Consider the following 16,482-nt stretch of genomic DNA (forward strand, 5'->3'; position numbering starts at 1 on the left):
AAGCTAATGCAGTTAACCACAAGGTTAATATGTTTAAAGATACACAGCTACCTAAAAGCTAAGATGGGGTATAGCTGGCTAACTGACTGGTAATAGTTTAGCAGAAAGAGTCTTGGCGTTGTAATGGCTCACAAGAGGAACATGAATTGTCAAATCGTGGTACTACTAAAAATGAAAAACAACTCTGACAGATCAAGAAACATTGCTTGCTCAGCCATGTCTCAGTTAAGAACTGCATCTAGATTTAGGCACTACAGCCCTTCATTAAAAATTTGTTACCTAAAGAGTCAAGAAGAGGGAGAATGATGAAAAGTGAAGTAGTCTCTAAGGAAAGAATCAAATTATTAGGATTGTTTAGTCTAGAAAGGAGAAAGTTGATTGAGACACACAGTATAAGTGTAATCAAGTGCATGCAGCTGCTGGAAAGAAAAATTATGAAAAGCTTTCTAAGAGCAAGGATACCAAAGGAATGCAGAAAAATTTTGGCTAGGGAAATTGTGTTTCTGCATTTGGAGATCTTTAGGAAAGTTTGTTTAGAGTGGTACACATATAATTGATGCTGTCTTGAAGTACAGAAATGCTGTAGATGACATCTTGAGTGCCTTTTCAACATCTTGACACTGTTAATCAATTAAAAAACATAAAGTCCACTTTCTGTCCATTGTCCTATGCATTGAAACAGCTGGCTGTACTTTTTTCTAGAGTGGAAACACTTTCCCGATTCCCAAATTTGTTGCATTCATGCCAGACAAAAGTGGCTTATTGGGTTACACTGAGTTCTAGAGGCTTCTGACCAATATGTGGGGGAAGAAAGGAAGGGAAATTAAGAATCTAAGCAGCAATGGTAATACAACTTCTGAAAGGACTGCATAGAAGGTGATTTTACTATTTTTAGAAATATAATAATTTATTTTGGAAAAAATACAGTACATTCTATACCCTCTGAAATAATTCAGGAAACTCTTGTTCTTGTGCATTTATTTTCTCTGCATGTATACAATCTTTCATTCAGTGTTCTGCAGTATTATGTAGGTAATGATAAAAATTAGTATTCTGGGGGGTTGATATTATGTCTTGGTAAAAGAATTTGGTTTTTTCTATTTGGGAGAATTTAATGGCTAGATGAATATATTAGTTGTGTCCTGTTATTAGAGAAAAATACTATGCAATATATTTAAATATTAAAAATACTATTCTTCTTTCATAAAAATATTTTTGAATTAAGACTAGATGCATTATAATCTTATATGAAGTAATGTAATGCAGTAAATGTTTGGAGCTGATGTCCATGAAATGGAAAAGAGATGATTGCTGACTTTACCAGAGACTCTAGGTGGATAAATAATCTATGGAAGGAGTGGGATTTCTTTCATCGTTATTTTATAGTTCTGAAATGGTTGAATCTGTAGCAGGAAAAGTTGAAATTACTGGGAAAAAACAAAAGCCCATTAGAACCTGAATATGAATCAAATAAATTTCTCTCTGTTTTTTGGCTAATTCAGTTAGCGTAATCTAAATGTGTAAGTTACTGGTATGATGTGGCTTGATCATACCCATTGAATCTAGAACTTTTTATGCCATGTAAAGTGTTGTGGTCTTTAGTTAAGCTTTTTCAAATGCATGCAGGTCATCCCATTTTCAATATTACTTAGAAGTTGCAGCTTCTTGGAAATCAAGAAAGAGAAGGGCTAGATCCACCAGTTTATTTTAGGTAATAAGTTTGGTTTAGGTGTTGATTTTGTTGGACATTTAGACTTTAAATGTCTTTTGAGTATAACTCCTTTTTTTAACTCCTTTATTTAAAGCATCACTGACATACTTTCGAAAGTGCTATTGTTAATCTAGACTATGTTCATCATCATTTCTATACTTTCTTATGCATAGATTTCAGATGTAGCATTCTAGACATATAATTTCTGCACCTATTCTCTTTTCAATTAACATGAAAATATTTGTCTAGGAATGTATGGTCCATTTAGTAAAAGAAGTTTTAAGTTACATTTATGAAAATGTAAATGGGCTGCAACTATGAAGTTTGTTGTATCAAAAATATTCAACTACAAGTAGATTCTCTACAGTACCAGTAAGGTCCATAACTGCTTAGTAAAACAAGGAAAACTGAAAACAATGAGTATTAAAAATATAACCTAATTTTTGGAAAATAAAACCAACCAAAAGCCCAAACCTCATTGTTTTTGAAAGAGCTCAGCTTTTATAGATTTGAATATAATTTGAGGGATCTAACTTCCTTCTCACACTGTGAAAGTCATCTATAAATATTTTTATGTCAGATGAAGGACTGAAGTGTTACATGCAGACAATTTTGCTATCATTCATTGTATGTTAAAATTTCTTGTCTGTACATATCCATGCAAAATTTTTAGCTGATGGGCACATGTAATTGTTTCAAGCCATAGTTTCTCCTTTCCTGTTAAATTTGCAGAACCAACATTATTTTATTACCAAGTAGGAGAAAGGCAGAATTAGGATATATATTTTGGAATGAAACAAAAGACATTATTCATTATGTATTAAGCTATGATACTCTGTAATCTTGAAAAATAGGTTATTTAGAAAAGAAGATTCCTTTGCTGCATTTTTTTCCATGTGCATCTTGTAGCTAATTGCTAGACTTAACACATATTTTGAAGTTGTGTTAGTTTTTCTAATATATTTGAGCACTTGTTAGTAATTTATTCTCAAAAACTCAAGTATTTTCTATACTTTTTCAAGAAACAGGATAGTAGGATATTTGTGATGCCACTCTGTCTTCATCTTACCAAAAAAAATGAGTAAATGTCAAGTAATTTGTGTCAGGTGTATGCTCCAAATGAAAGTCCATCAATCATTTTTGGCCCTTTAGTGCAATGATTATCATTTCAAAGACGCAGGAGGACATTAAAGATAATGGCTTTTCTGTTGTCTATTATCTCTAACAGATTTCACATAATTATTAACATGTGTTCTCATTTACAAAGAGTGTCAATATTTTGAGTGAATTGCATTTTTTTAACTGAAAGGGATATGTCTGTCAGCAAGTTTTTTGTCCATCTAACTAAATGAGAAATTACAATTAATGAATTTTGTGTTTCTGCAAGAAGGACAGATATTGCAGAAAATGTTGGAAGCTTTACAGGTTTGAAATACAATGACTGTCTTCAGCTGTCTGCATAAGATAATAAACAGTGTTCAAACTTAAGCAGAAGTGGTAAAATGCTAGTGCATGCTCTTCCGAGGCACTCTCACTTTCTTTTTATATTTTGTGCTGTGCTGAGAAAAATAACTGGCATTCCTTATTTATCACAAAGCCCTGAAGTTACATAGAATATAGAAATTATCCATACAGTGAATATCTGTTTTGTGGTATGTCTTATTTTTGCAGTTCTGATAGGAGTAAAGATCCTGAAGTAAGTTTCTTACTAGCGTGCTTTCATACCTCCTGTTTCAACCTGATAAATTGCCATTTGTGTGTCCTTTAGAAAAAGGCTAAAAGTAGTGGGGTTTTCAAGCTAATAAAGTTGTAAATAGGCTTTTAAAAATATAAAGCTATGGTTCATCCATGTTAAGGAAAACACAGTTAAACTTGGCTCTTGCTTGAGTAGGAATATGAGAGATGATGTCTAGTCTTAAGCTTCTGAAATTTCATTGGTAACTTATGGAGTGTTTATGCACAATGGCTTGAGGGGCATAATTTGGCTTCTTGTGCAGGATATTCTTCCTGTGTCTGAGCTGGGTTTCATCAATCTACTCATGGGTCCAGGCTGTTGATTTGCTATAAAAGTTAGTGAGTGGGAATGGAGGGAAATGCTGCAATATGCAGGACAGCTTTTTAGCTTATGGCTTTTCTCAATAAATTTAAATATTATGGAAGGAATACACGCACCACCAGGAGGAAGGATTTAGCTTTTAATCACTAAAGTAAACTGAATCTCTTCAGATTTCAGCACCAGTAAGTGTCCTGGACAGAATGTAGACATTGCAGTTAGACAAAACAGTAAAGTCTGTTGTATAGTATTTAATGAAATACATTTCTGGCTACATTAGAGAAACACCTTCTAATGGGAATGACAGAATAATTTATTAGTGTATTCAAGTTTTGGTATATCTTCACTTTTAAAGTAGATTATAAAGATTTGAAAGTTCTAGATGAGACACTTGTGTACAGCCAATCATCTAACTTAATAACACTAAAAAATAGTCAGGGGAAAAAACACAAAAAGCGAATAATACTATGGATCAGTGAAGTAAATGAATTATCACCAGCAATTTTCACAATTTTGTCACTAAGCAAGAAGATGCTGCATCCGTTACAACAATACATTCATAGTCTGGAAAAGCAACAGGCAGCTGGCAAACCACCCCCAGCTGGTATAGCAGCATCAGCTGGCGTCAGCTGGGTTTTAGCTGCTTACCTGTCACTGCCAGCTACAAGCAAGTCCCAATATGCTGAGAGGTGATCAGTGATTTGTCTTTTAAAAGCACAGACTAAATAGTTCAACACAGTCTTTACAAACTTTCCTTTTATTTGCCTTATGTTTTTACTGAACTGACAAAGTGCTGATTTTTTTTGTGCCTCCTTTCTTTTGGAATTCCCACACATATGTAATTCTGCCTTAGTGACTTTAACAGAATAACCATAATTTGGGACAAAATTAGTACCTTTGAAAATTAGTTCTGTTTTACTACTGATTATATATTTTACCTGCAAAATATTGCAAGTTACACATTAATTCTAAAAATCTATGACAAAAGTCCAGTATAATACTTGGCACTATAACTGTGGGTTTGAAGTAGTTTTATGCTCAATTTAAACTATTCTGTTGTCATGGTCTTCCATTTTTACTTGCTAATGAATAAAGTATTAGGCTTCATTTACTTGGTTGAAGCTGTTTCAGGTAGTCTGCATTTAGTTTGATGCCTGGTAATTGTGACCATGTGTACATTTGTCTAAAATGCATGTGAACATACAGTCAGTTGCCATTTTAAATCATGAATCTCTGGTCTAGCTTTTAAAATTATATAGTGTTGTCTTTAAGGGTTTTTGTTCACAAATCTTTTAAGGGGGAAGTCTTGCTTAGTAATGTGAGCTAGTTTGATCATATCTGGAGAATGTATTAACACTTACAAATACTTCAGTGGAATGATTTCAAATGTCATATTGCCTACAAGAGCTATAGTCTGGAAAGGTTTTGCCTCAAACTAGGCATGTCTAATGGGGTTTATGACAACCTATGAATTTGCCCTGAACAAGGTCAACTTGGAGGTCAGTGAATGCTATACAAATTGCATACTGCTCAAACCTGTAATTATCCCTGTAAGAAGTTAATGTGCTGAGGAGTTCAGCAAATTCATGTAAAGCTTCAGAAATGACCATGATAAACCGAGCAGTTACTTACATTTGCTCAGAAGAATCAGTCAACAGGATGTGATGCTTCCACAGTGTTCATTTAAGGTAATTTGGAGCAAAATTGTCTTCTCTGCTTCTCAGGAGATAAAGAGCCTGAATTCTTTGTCATTTGAAGAAAACACTTTTCATAGTATTACTTTCTTAATACCCATCATATGTGCTGTACATATAGGCAGAAAAAGCTCTCAAGATAGATTTTTTTCAAATTTTGGCAGAAAATATGCAATATCTACTTTAACATAAGTTTATTATTGAGTGCCTACAGGAGGGACCTAAAATATTTGTCAGATCTTTGTTGAAGACAGCATGTGTTCCAACTTGTGCATATATATTCCAATTTCAGTACTCTAAATAAGAACTAGCTTTGCATTTTCACGTGAAAATGTCAGTATAATTTCTGTTTTTCCTGTATTTGTCAAAAAATCTACTCTTGTCTAGATAAGTGGCTAAGAATTTTCATAGTTAAATATTTGTAAATCACATAAAACACAGCTAGGAAACATTTGTCTGAGTTAGTATAAATTTTGTCAGTTAACTGTCTTTAATATGAGCATCAATAAAAGTATTCCAGCAATAAGGGATAACAATTACTTTAAGTTTTTACTATTACTAAATATCCAGATATAAGTGCCACCTTTGATTTTAACATTTAAATTAAATTTGAAGAAATATAGATTAAATATTGTTCAGATAATAAGAAAATGATAAATAGAATTATAATAGAAAATAGAAAATAATAAATTTAGGGAAAACATAGCTATTAGTTTTAATTTTGCGTATGAGTTAGTATATTTCATGGTATTTGTTCATCAACACTATGAAGTAAGCCATCATCTTGGATCTGAACATTTTGTATTTCTGAAGAACTTGTGTCTGTATTGCATTTTGTGATGTGCTCCTGTCATATCTTCCTTATGAAATAAATCAGAGTCACAAATACCAATAGCCCAGACATTGTGGGAAGTTTGTTTTTTACATGTCTAACATCTGAACTACACTGATTCCTTTCATTATAACTAATTTCAACCAGCCAAAATAACATTAAGGTTTCCCTTCCTCCTCTTTCTCTTCTCCCCCTAAACTGACATCAGAAGATATTACAGTCTGAATGTCAGTACATTATACTATTAAATGTCTGTTACCCAAATGTGAACAAAATCCTGAAATCCCTGTGGAGTGTCAACAGTGTGAAATAAGCACATTCAGACACGAGTAAAAGAAATACTTTCAGTAGTGCCCAGTGTTCCAAAAGTACTGTTGAGAGGGCATAAAAAGACAATTCTTCAGTTCCTCTTGGTCAGGAATTGATCCTTTGCTGAAAAAATAGACATAAACCCGTTCACACTGAAATGTAAACTACCAGACAAACTAAGGGACTTGTGATGTACTTGGTGTCTTAAATCATTCTTAAATATGATTTAAGAAGAAACGGGCAGAGGGTGTGCAGGGACTGTATTTCAGAATAAATATTTGATGTGCCTTTTTCTTTTCCTGCTTAATAGCATCCTAAAAGTAAGAGCTAATGCTCTTTAGTAGACTTGGAGAGAATTCAGTCTTATAAGTCATTTGTTAAGGTGCAGAGCACAATGATAAGATGAAGGTCTTACTAGCACATTTAGTTAATAAAAAGGTTTGATGCTTGAAGAAATACTGAATTAAATACACAATTTAGCTTCTGTTATAAAAGTGAATTAATCCTTTGTAGAGCGTTCCCTTGATCTCGGATCATTTTGCATCATCTTTCTAGATTATCAAATTGCTGGATGGAAAGCGGTCTCAAACTGTAGGAATTTTAATATCAAGTTTGCACTTGGAGATGAAGGATATTCAACAAGGTAAGTGTTTCTTACACCTAATGTATTGTACTTGCATGGATATTTTATCATATCCCTCAGAGAATTTCTTACATTACAGAATGTGTTTTGAATACAGTCTCCTAAACTACCAGAAGAATCATTCTTCCGATAAATTCCACTATAAGTAAAAGTTTCACCTAAAAATTAGAATTGAATTTAGGTACAACTCCTTCTGTACCATTAAAGTTAGCATAACACTTTCAGTTCAGGGTTTTCATATTCCTCCCATGCAGTTCCCTGCTTTTTCTAAAGCCAGTTGCCCACCAATGGAAGTTAAATGGAGGGCTTTCACATAAATCTTTTGGGCTTCAAACATGCAGTCAGTATTTTTTAATATTTACATTTTGCTTCATTAACAGTATAAAAACTACATCCCAAACTGATGTTACCATGTAACAGTCAGAAAGAAAATTACTGGATGGCATTTTTCAAAGCGTAGGGCTAGTCAGTTGTAAATTCCATTACTGGTAGAAATTATTTGAGTTTGCCAATACAACTGTAGAGAAATACAGATTTTTCAGAACACTGGGGTAATTGAGAGTCTGCTTATGTTCTGGATTTAAAAAGATATTGTTTAAGGTTATTGTTTATTTCTTTTTCACATTAAGAAAAGGAAAATATTCACCATTTAAAACAACTGCTGGAACAACTCAAGTTGATGTCTCCTTTTTTGCTATTGTTTTCCCTCCATCACATGCAAATACTGGGTAGGGTGTTGAGATGCTGCTGGCATTGATTATTATTAATTTCAAAAGAGCCTTTGAGCATCTAACACTTTAAAAGCACAAGGGCTTACAAATGTCTCTTGGGATGCGGAGGAATAAGGAAAAGAAGGAATAACTTTGTGCCTGCCAGTATTGTGTGAAAGGTATCAGAATGAGATGGAAAAAAACTGCTATTACTAAAGGTCTTTTGCTGGCATAAATTACAGCAGCATAGGGATAGGATAGAAGCTGTATTATAAAAACTGGCTAATATTCTTAAGGATCTTCAGAGATGGGTTTTCTTTTTATTTTCCATGCCATGATGTTCTACTAAAACAGAGCGTCTCATCTCTCATCTGTTCGCTGTACTTCTGTAGCTTTTGAAATCCTCTGGCCAATTTATACCAAATCTAAGAGAACATAATGACACAAATATTTGGGTGTATATACAATAGCCTTTTTGGCTTGAGTCAGCAGCGCACTTTTGAATCACATTTACCAGTTGTCCTCTTTGCTGTATTTGCATTGCAGAGCAATGCAGAGCAGTCTCAGAGTGCACAAACATCCTTCAGAATCAGGTTAAATAAGAAGATATGCTTTAGGAGCATGCCATCAGTCTCCATGTATAGCAGTCTCTGAATTCCCTAGGATGAGATCAGAGAGAGTTAAAACTCCCTGAAACATGTATAGTGTGAACTGCTGCTGTCTACAAATCCATATCTCAAGACTACACTTGCAGTTGTAGACATAGCTAATGTAGTCCTACAAGTTTAATGAAAATTAGAGTGTTGGTAGAAGAAGACACCAGAACAAGTGCTGTCACTGAAGTAAAACTTAGAACTCATCGCCCTTTCTTGTCTGAGGTAGCAAATGACTGGCCTGTCACCACATGTGTTGCTCAAGGCAGCAATAGGATGTGCTGCCTCTTGCTTATGGAAGCAGCTAAGAGCTACCATCAGGATTTGGGAATACCATAAGTGGAAGTTTTTGAAAAGCATACTAACAAAGCAGTCTGACTCATTCTAATCAAAATCTGTGTTCAGAGACTATCTAGGGAAAAAAATCCCATTCGCAAGACTCAGGGAAAACATTGTTCTGTAGAGAGGACCTTTAGAAATGTGTATTAGTCTGAAGATAACAGTAGAATTATGCTTGTTTCTCCTTTAATGTGTGTTTATTCCATAGTATTTTGTGTAATTAAATCTGTGGGCAGTCCTACCAATCAGCAGACAAATTATTTGAAGACTGCTCTAGTCAATGCACTGGATGAAAAAAAATCATAATAGGCTAAATAACATATGACAACACCTAACCAAAAAAAGCATGTAATCGTTGGGTCATGAATGTCAAATTTTTACAAAGTGAAGTTGCAAAGAGCTACCTCTAAGAACATGCAAATTAAGCAGTCACCTCTTTTTTCAAGCCAACTTCCATGGAATAATTCAGTATGTGAAAAACAGGGAAAAGTTAATGGTCTTTGACCACTTACAACAGAGAATGTAGAAACCTGAAGCAAAAGGAAGTCAGAAATGAAAAATATCTAATTTTTATTTCAAGCTTTTATGACTGTGTTTGTTATAAAATCATGTACAAATGAATGTATTGTCTGTGTATCATGTACTGGTTAGTCTGCCTTAGGGAGCAGTTACAGGATACAGGTAGAGAAAACTCAACTGCCCTGTGCATACAGGTGCATGCAAAACTAGACAAGACAAAAAAAGAGTAATCGCAAGAAAAATTGCATCCTCCTTTAAAATAGTGCGAGATTTCTGTATCCATAGGATTATCCTCTCAAATTAAAGTACATAGCTTCACAGCATATTCTATAGATAACTCAGCAGTGCAAAACAGGCAAGTGACCATATCTGGCATCCAGATGTTTGAGTTTGCATTTGACAATGCGCCAGCCACCACACTTCAGGAGGGGGATCTCCCACACATGTTCGTTTAGGAGAGTGAAGTTCATCCTTTGCAGATAAGTTTAAATTCATGCTGCATGCGAGTACAGTCCAAGGAGAAGACAACGTAATAATTATTTTGGGTGGTGTTGGTGTTAAATGATGCGCAGGGAAAGTTGTCGTGCTGCACCCATCCTAGTACTCAGCTCTCTGTTCAGTGGGAGAGAACAAATCCTAGGTGCTTCAGTGTTCTGAGAACACTGGTGAATCTGGTACTGGTGAGGGTAATAAAGTTTCTTATTTGACCACTATTAATACTACTCACTTCCTGAGCAGAAGAAGCCGGCAGAAAATCTGTCTGACTCAGTATGCTATACAGGATCTGCATATTGGAAAAACAAATAGCAAATATCAAATTGTGCACAGGTTTGAGATTATTTTTAAGGCTGCTTCTCTGCATTTTTTTAAAACCTTTATAAAGAAGAGATGAGGAATAGTAGAGATCACTTGTTAGGTAAGCTTTAAGAGTACACACTTAGAGAAGTAATCTCCATTTCATATCAGTCCATTTCTGTCTTTTCCTGTCATTGCTCAGCTGAAATACTACAACTTGAGAGACTATCTTGTGGCTCAGCACTATTTGTGTGGCTTTGCTGTTGAAATACTATAACTCACTCCACAGTGAGGTGTTTCAGTTTTGTTTGTAATGGGAAATGCTCATTATAACTATATGTGAAAACGCTGTGTGGGCCCTTGTCCCAACTTTTTACAGGACAACATTCCACTCACTGAGACAGTTCCAATATAGTAGGTGGCAATAGCGGTTCGCTGGAAAACACATAATAATACTATTTTCTGCAGTGTATGTTATTTGTGCTGGCTTTCCATGAGCTACTGAGATCCTTGTTCAAGAGTTAACTGGCAAAATTGTGGGGCAGCCCAGATAAAAAAACTTCTAGTTACAGAAAATGGGATGTAGATAAAAGGTAGATGCCTATGTTCAAAAGATAGATTCTCCCAAATCCCTTCCTACCTCCATAGTACCTTCAATTTGCCACTAAAATTGTAGGGCAGTGGAAGTTCTGCTTCTGTACATTGGAGGAAATGTTTCACTGTCAAATATCCATGAGTGCTGTCAGGACACATTAAGTAGATGGTCTGCTGCTGTATTTTCCATGGGACTAAATCTTTGAGCTACTACGGTAGATCACATCAGACACATAGTAGGTTATTGTACTCTTTGTGGTGGTAAAGTGCAGTATTACTCCAGGTAGAACAGCTGCAGGCTTTGCTGCTACATTTACCAAAGCCAGAGTAGCTGTGCTGTAGCACTACAATGCTGACACAGTGTAGCCTGTATGACAAAGGGAAGAGCTTAACATTGATTCTTAGCATCAAGACTGTTTTTAATGCTAAAAGTGAAGTGTCTGACTGGTTTTCTTCAGCTTTGTGATTTCCCCTCCATTGTCAGCATACATGAGTAAATAATTGGAAGGATGTGAACTGTAGATTAACCCAGCCAGACTGATGATCAGTCTAATAACCATTCTGATTCAGTGTTACATTTCTAATCATCCTGGGATTGCTCTGATTAGAGGCCGTGGAAGGTATATAAATAGGTTTGCATTGTCTTAGTGCAAGTTACGCCTTACAGCACATCTAAATTTTAGAGACCGCTATCACTGATAACCAGGCATTTTTCTTAGCATCTTAAAGGCTACGTTTTGTGTGCATAAGGCAAACTATTCTAAAGCAACTCTAATCTGCAGACCTTAGTGTCTTCAGAATTTCTAAATTCCAGTTTGTGTTTTAACCATACCATGCAATACAAATAGTTTCACAGCTTCTCTTTCTATTATATTTTGGAAATACTTCTGGATAAAGAGAAATGCTTTGGAATGTTTCTTACTTGCACTATGTGAAAAGAGTTTTATGGGGTTTCAACTGAAACATTTTGCAGGATGAAAGTATGGATTATAAAGATATAAAAACTGTTGTTCCAAAGTTGAGTGACACTCCCACCTACGCAAAATATTGCATGTATGTATTCTATATATTCATGCTATATTTTGCATGAAGTGTAAAGATAGCTGCATACCCATCTCAGAAGCTGGGAAATTATTTTAATTTAAAATTAAATGTTTTTCTCTTTTTTGGGAAAATTCACAACATACATTGTTATGAATCTGTTTTGGATATCCGTTGTGTGTGGGTAGGTCCGCATTAGTACCAGAGTCTTTTGTTCAAGACTTCTTGCAGGATTCAGGCTTTCTTTATCTTCTAAAGCTACATTTTGCCCATGGTCCTTCTTTATTATGTATATTTTTTTTGTGTTGCACGGCAGTTAATACTGGAGAAAACCTTGAAATAAATTGATAACATATCAATTTTTCAGAAGTAAAACAGAGTGATTTGGATATTACAGGCAGTTTTGCCAAGTCATTGTCTAATTGACTAGGTCAGTCACAATTTTATTTAAATTTCCCGATGACAGGCTGCATGTTCCCATGAAATCAAGCCTTACTCAACAGAATGTAGTACATAAAACAACTAAGTACATCCAGGTCAAATAAATGTACCTTTGGCAAGCTCCTTTTATTTAAATTATGTACTTTTGTTTTATCATTTGGGAGCAGTTAAGGTGATTTCTTCATATTTCATAGTGTGATTGTCACATTAAATGGTTGATAGTGGTGAGTATATGTAAACTCTGTTAGGAGGACTTAAATCCTGATTTAAGCACTGTTTGGTAGCAGTGAGGCTGTATATCTGATTCAGCCCCAAGACTGCTGGTATTTAAGCTGATTTAGAGGAGATAGGTATATTTTTCGTATTTAAGCTCTAAATTCTAAAGTTGTCCGTAGACTGCACACAGTAGGCTTTAAATTCTCAGCTTTTCTTTGGTTTACATTTTTTAATTGATCAGAGTATGTGAAAAACCCATGCAGCAGGGAATTTGTTAGATTCATTTTTTAGATGTTAGTATGTTAAAAACCTTTGGTATAAGTTTATATTTGAAGCAATGCTCTTAGTATGTGAAATGTAGCTGGCAAGTATTTTTATGTGTGCCTGTTAGTTTGAATGCATGATGCTGATCTGTTTTTTGTCCTAGCTGACGGTTATTATATCCTAATGGGTGCAACCCTGCACTAATGATCCTTGTGTATATAAATTCTTCTTCTTGTGAGCAGACACCATAGGCAACATAAAAATGTTTGCCTCAATTTCCCTGCAAAAAAGGATCTCAGAAACCAGACTTGGCCAAGTAACAGATTTTTTAGAGGTAGAGGAACCCAATAAAATTACCAGCTTTTCACAGCATGAGTCTACTTCCTTTTGACATATTGTGAGGTGTAGGTGAAATATTCTAACTGAACTGACAGTGTAAGGAAGACAGATAAGTAGAAAGCAAGATGAAAGTAAAAACCACCGATGATGATTGATATTGTAATAGCTATTAATTGTTTTGGAGCCTCTTTTGTAGATTTATGATAGTTCACCTATATTATTTACACTTACATAAGCCGTGATATAATGAGATATAATGCATTAAAGTATTGTGGTTAAATTCACTGTATCAGGAAGAGTGCTTTGAAAAACATATCAAGTTTTGTATTAATTTTGATAAAGTCTATATACATATGGATAAAAGTGGCTTTTGTTTTTCATAGAAAAATTTAAAAACTTTTGTTGTTCCCTTAAGTAAAAGTCAAAATAATTACTTTCTTTGATCTAGTGCAGTGGGGTTTTTTAAGCTTCTGCAATTCAAGCTAATTTACACAACATACTGTGAATGTATTGCACGTATTATTTTAAGAATAAGAAGAATACTAAGACACCTGTGAATCTGAGGATTTCTTCCAGCTTTTCAAAATTATTGCTTCTTTTCAAAAATATGGGCCAATCTTCATAAATTTGCATGTTTTCATTTTTGTCTTCTGCTCCAAGTGTGCATGGCATTCAGTTCAGTCAGTCAGAAAGAAAAAAAAAAAGGCTGAAGATACTAAAATATATGAAGATGAAATAAAGGAGGTTATTTGGATTTTAGCAGTACTTCTGACTAGTTACTGGGAATATGTCTCTACATACATTGACATCCTAAGATGTCCAGCTATATGGCTAGATTTTTAACTGCAGTTGTCTGCCCATGCGTTGCCAATACTAGCAGTACAGGTTGTATTGCAAGTAAGTCAGAAAATATTTTCTTGCTGCTTTTATACAATCACATGCTCTCTACAAAAGAGAAAATAACTCATATCAATGTCTCTTAAAATTAGTTCTGTTAAAAATGTGGTTTAGCAGATTGTAATTGTATTTCTTTCGTTTTTATCACAAACACTTTTGTTTTATCATGTGACTTCAAAACAATGGTGATTTGTTAGATCTTGAGTTGAGTTAGATCTTGATGTTGAGTACAGAAACATGGATAGCAGAGCATTAAAAAGCACTTTGTGATTCTGGGGCCTTTTTGGTGACAAATATCTGGCTAAAAATTTGATCTAGGTGTGTAACTCTTGATATTTTTATTAAAGTGGGGTTTTTTATCAAATTACTTCTTGTCATCATAATAGTTTTGTACATAAAAATTTTACTATCAATTACATGCTTTGCATTTCTAGTACAAGTTTAAATTGCCTCCACTAAGTTGCTTTTTTAGATACAAGTAAATTTCTTTTCTGGACAATTAAATTTCTCCTCGTAAGCAGATTTCAGAATATGCTAAAATAGGATAAAAGTTTAACCACAAGGGGAAGTTTCTGAACTCCATATGCATATTGCTAATCTTAACAATTAAAGATATTCGAGTGTGAAACCAATTTTCCAAGAGATTTTCCATCTCTTGAGTTCTTTTGAAATTTTATTGGATGATACAGAAGACAGTGCAGCTCTTCTTGGAACAGTCTTGGAGGAGGTAAGAGATAATCTCATAAATTCAAACCCTAATGAGTTTTCTTTAAACAAAGATTTTTTCAATCTCAGTTGTTCAGGCTTTATGTTTGGTTACTGTCTTGAGGGTAAGACAAAAATGGTTGGAATACTGCTTTTTTCATTGAGACTGTCTTCTATATAATTCTTTACTTCTAACCAAGGTGTAATGTCAACAGATGGAATCACAATTGACAGGCAGAATTTTAAAGGATTCTAAATGTCACTGGACCTTTTAATAAAATTAATTAGCCTGCCACAGAGAAAATTTACTAGCCTGCTGGTTAATTTCACAATGTAAAATCATGGGGTAGGTGGTAGAGCAGGTGAAAGCTTATTACTTTTAAATAATTATTTAAAGGTGTGTGCATTGCCTCTTCCAAGCATTGATTGCAAAAGCAGCATGAGCTTTTAAAGTCTTCTAAATGCATAAGCAGTTACGGATCATTTGAGGAAATATAATACAGTTGAATTAAAGGTTATCAGATAGTAGCTAATGACAATTCACTGGTTATGTGCTTGATTCTTTTGGGATTAATGCTCTCAGTAATATTTAAATATAAGTCATGAGTTTTAAAACTGTGCCCAGTCCCATTATGATTCTTGAGGAAAAGCTGGTTTCAGAAAATTTAAACATCCAGAGTTACTTCCATTCCATTATGCATCTCTCAGCTTACTGGAATTTAACATTAGAGTACATTGGAAAGCACCATGAAGCAATCCCATTTAGTTTTCAGAAGAGTACCGATACATTCCCTGAATTGTAACAGGATTTGCAAATGCTGGAAGCATCTATGTCATATATTCCAAACACAGCAATATTTGGAACTAAGATAGGAAACATTTTGAGACTTCTCATTTTTAGTAATGAGGAATATTAATTGCTGAAGAGTATACTTCATGTGTTTCAGTGTGATATTGAAAAGTATTTATCTGGAAATTGGCATGTGGGTAATCATCTATTGGAAAAAGCTATCTTAAATGTGAGCTTGTTGAAGATAACAAAAACTGTAGCACAATCTTTTGTGCTTGCAAATTTATAACTTGCAAACTTTGAAAGTTTGTCTACTTGTCTATTTACCGAGATTGCTAGCTCCTAGACAAGCATATCTCCGTGATTTCCCATGCACACAGGGAGACTTAAAGACCCTAACCCTCAATTCCTTCCTATCCAGCCTGCTAAGCTAGCATGAAATCTGTGCTGTTCATTGTCTGGTATCAGTTGTTCTCATGTTCTCTTGTCAGGCCAACTACACAATCAGCTGGCTGCTTGACTGGTCACATCTTTGGCTGCTGATTATATTGGAGAGAAAAAGTAGAACACTATTCTCCTATGACAAAATTTACAGAACATTCTTGCAGGAGTGCTGTGATTTGATGTCAGAACAAAAATAAAACGCTGAGAATAAAAAAATATTAACTGGATACACATATGTCCTTTATCTAGGTTAGAACCCTTTGGTACATTTCTCAGGAAAAAGAATTGAAGTTTCAATTATGTTTTCCAGTGTCTAATTTTTGTTTGTATTCCATACAGCTATCTTGTGTGTTGATGACTCCGTAGTAGATCTGGAAACACTGGAAGCACTGTATGAAAATGTAAGTAAAGATGGGGTAAAAATTTGATTAATCACCAAAGTATTTCGGACACAGACTTTAGGCTCCACAGGGAACTAGTGGGTAAGGTCCCC

General features: G+C 34.6%; 1 protein-coding gene across 1 annotated transcript in view; it reads left to right on the forward strand.

Annotated features, from left to right (window-relative positions):
* FMN1 (formin 1) overlaps positions 1-16,482 on the forward strand; it is a gene marked incomplete at both ends in the record, with an annotated part of 129,894 nt that overhangs the window by 49,955 nt on the left and 63,457 nt on the right. The window contains 2 exons of the mRNA XM_082283246.1: positions 7,155-7,242; positions 16,329-16,390. Of these exons, the coding sequence (XP_082139372.1) occupies positions 7,155-7,242; positions 16,329-16,390 (150 nt within the window). The remainder of the gene's footprint in view (positions 1-7,154; positions 7,243-16,328; positions 16,391-16,482) is intronic.

This window comes from Coloeus monedula (assembly GCF_965178545.1).
Source record: "Coloeus monedula genome assembly, chromosome: 6".
Lineage (NCBI taxonomy): Eukaryota > Metazoa > Chordata > Aves > Passeriformes > Corvidae > Coloeus > Coloeus monedula.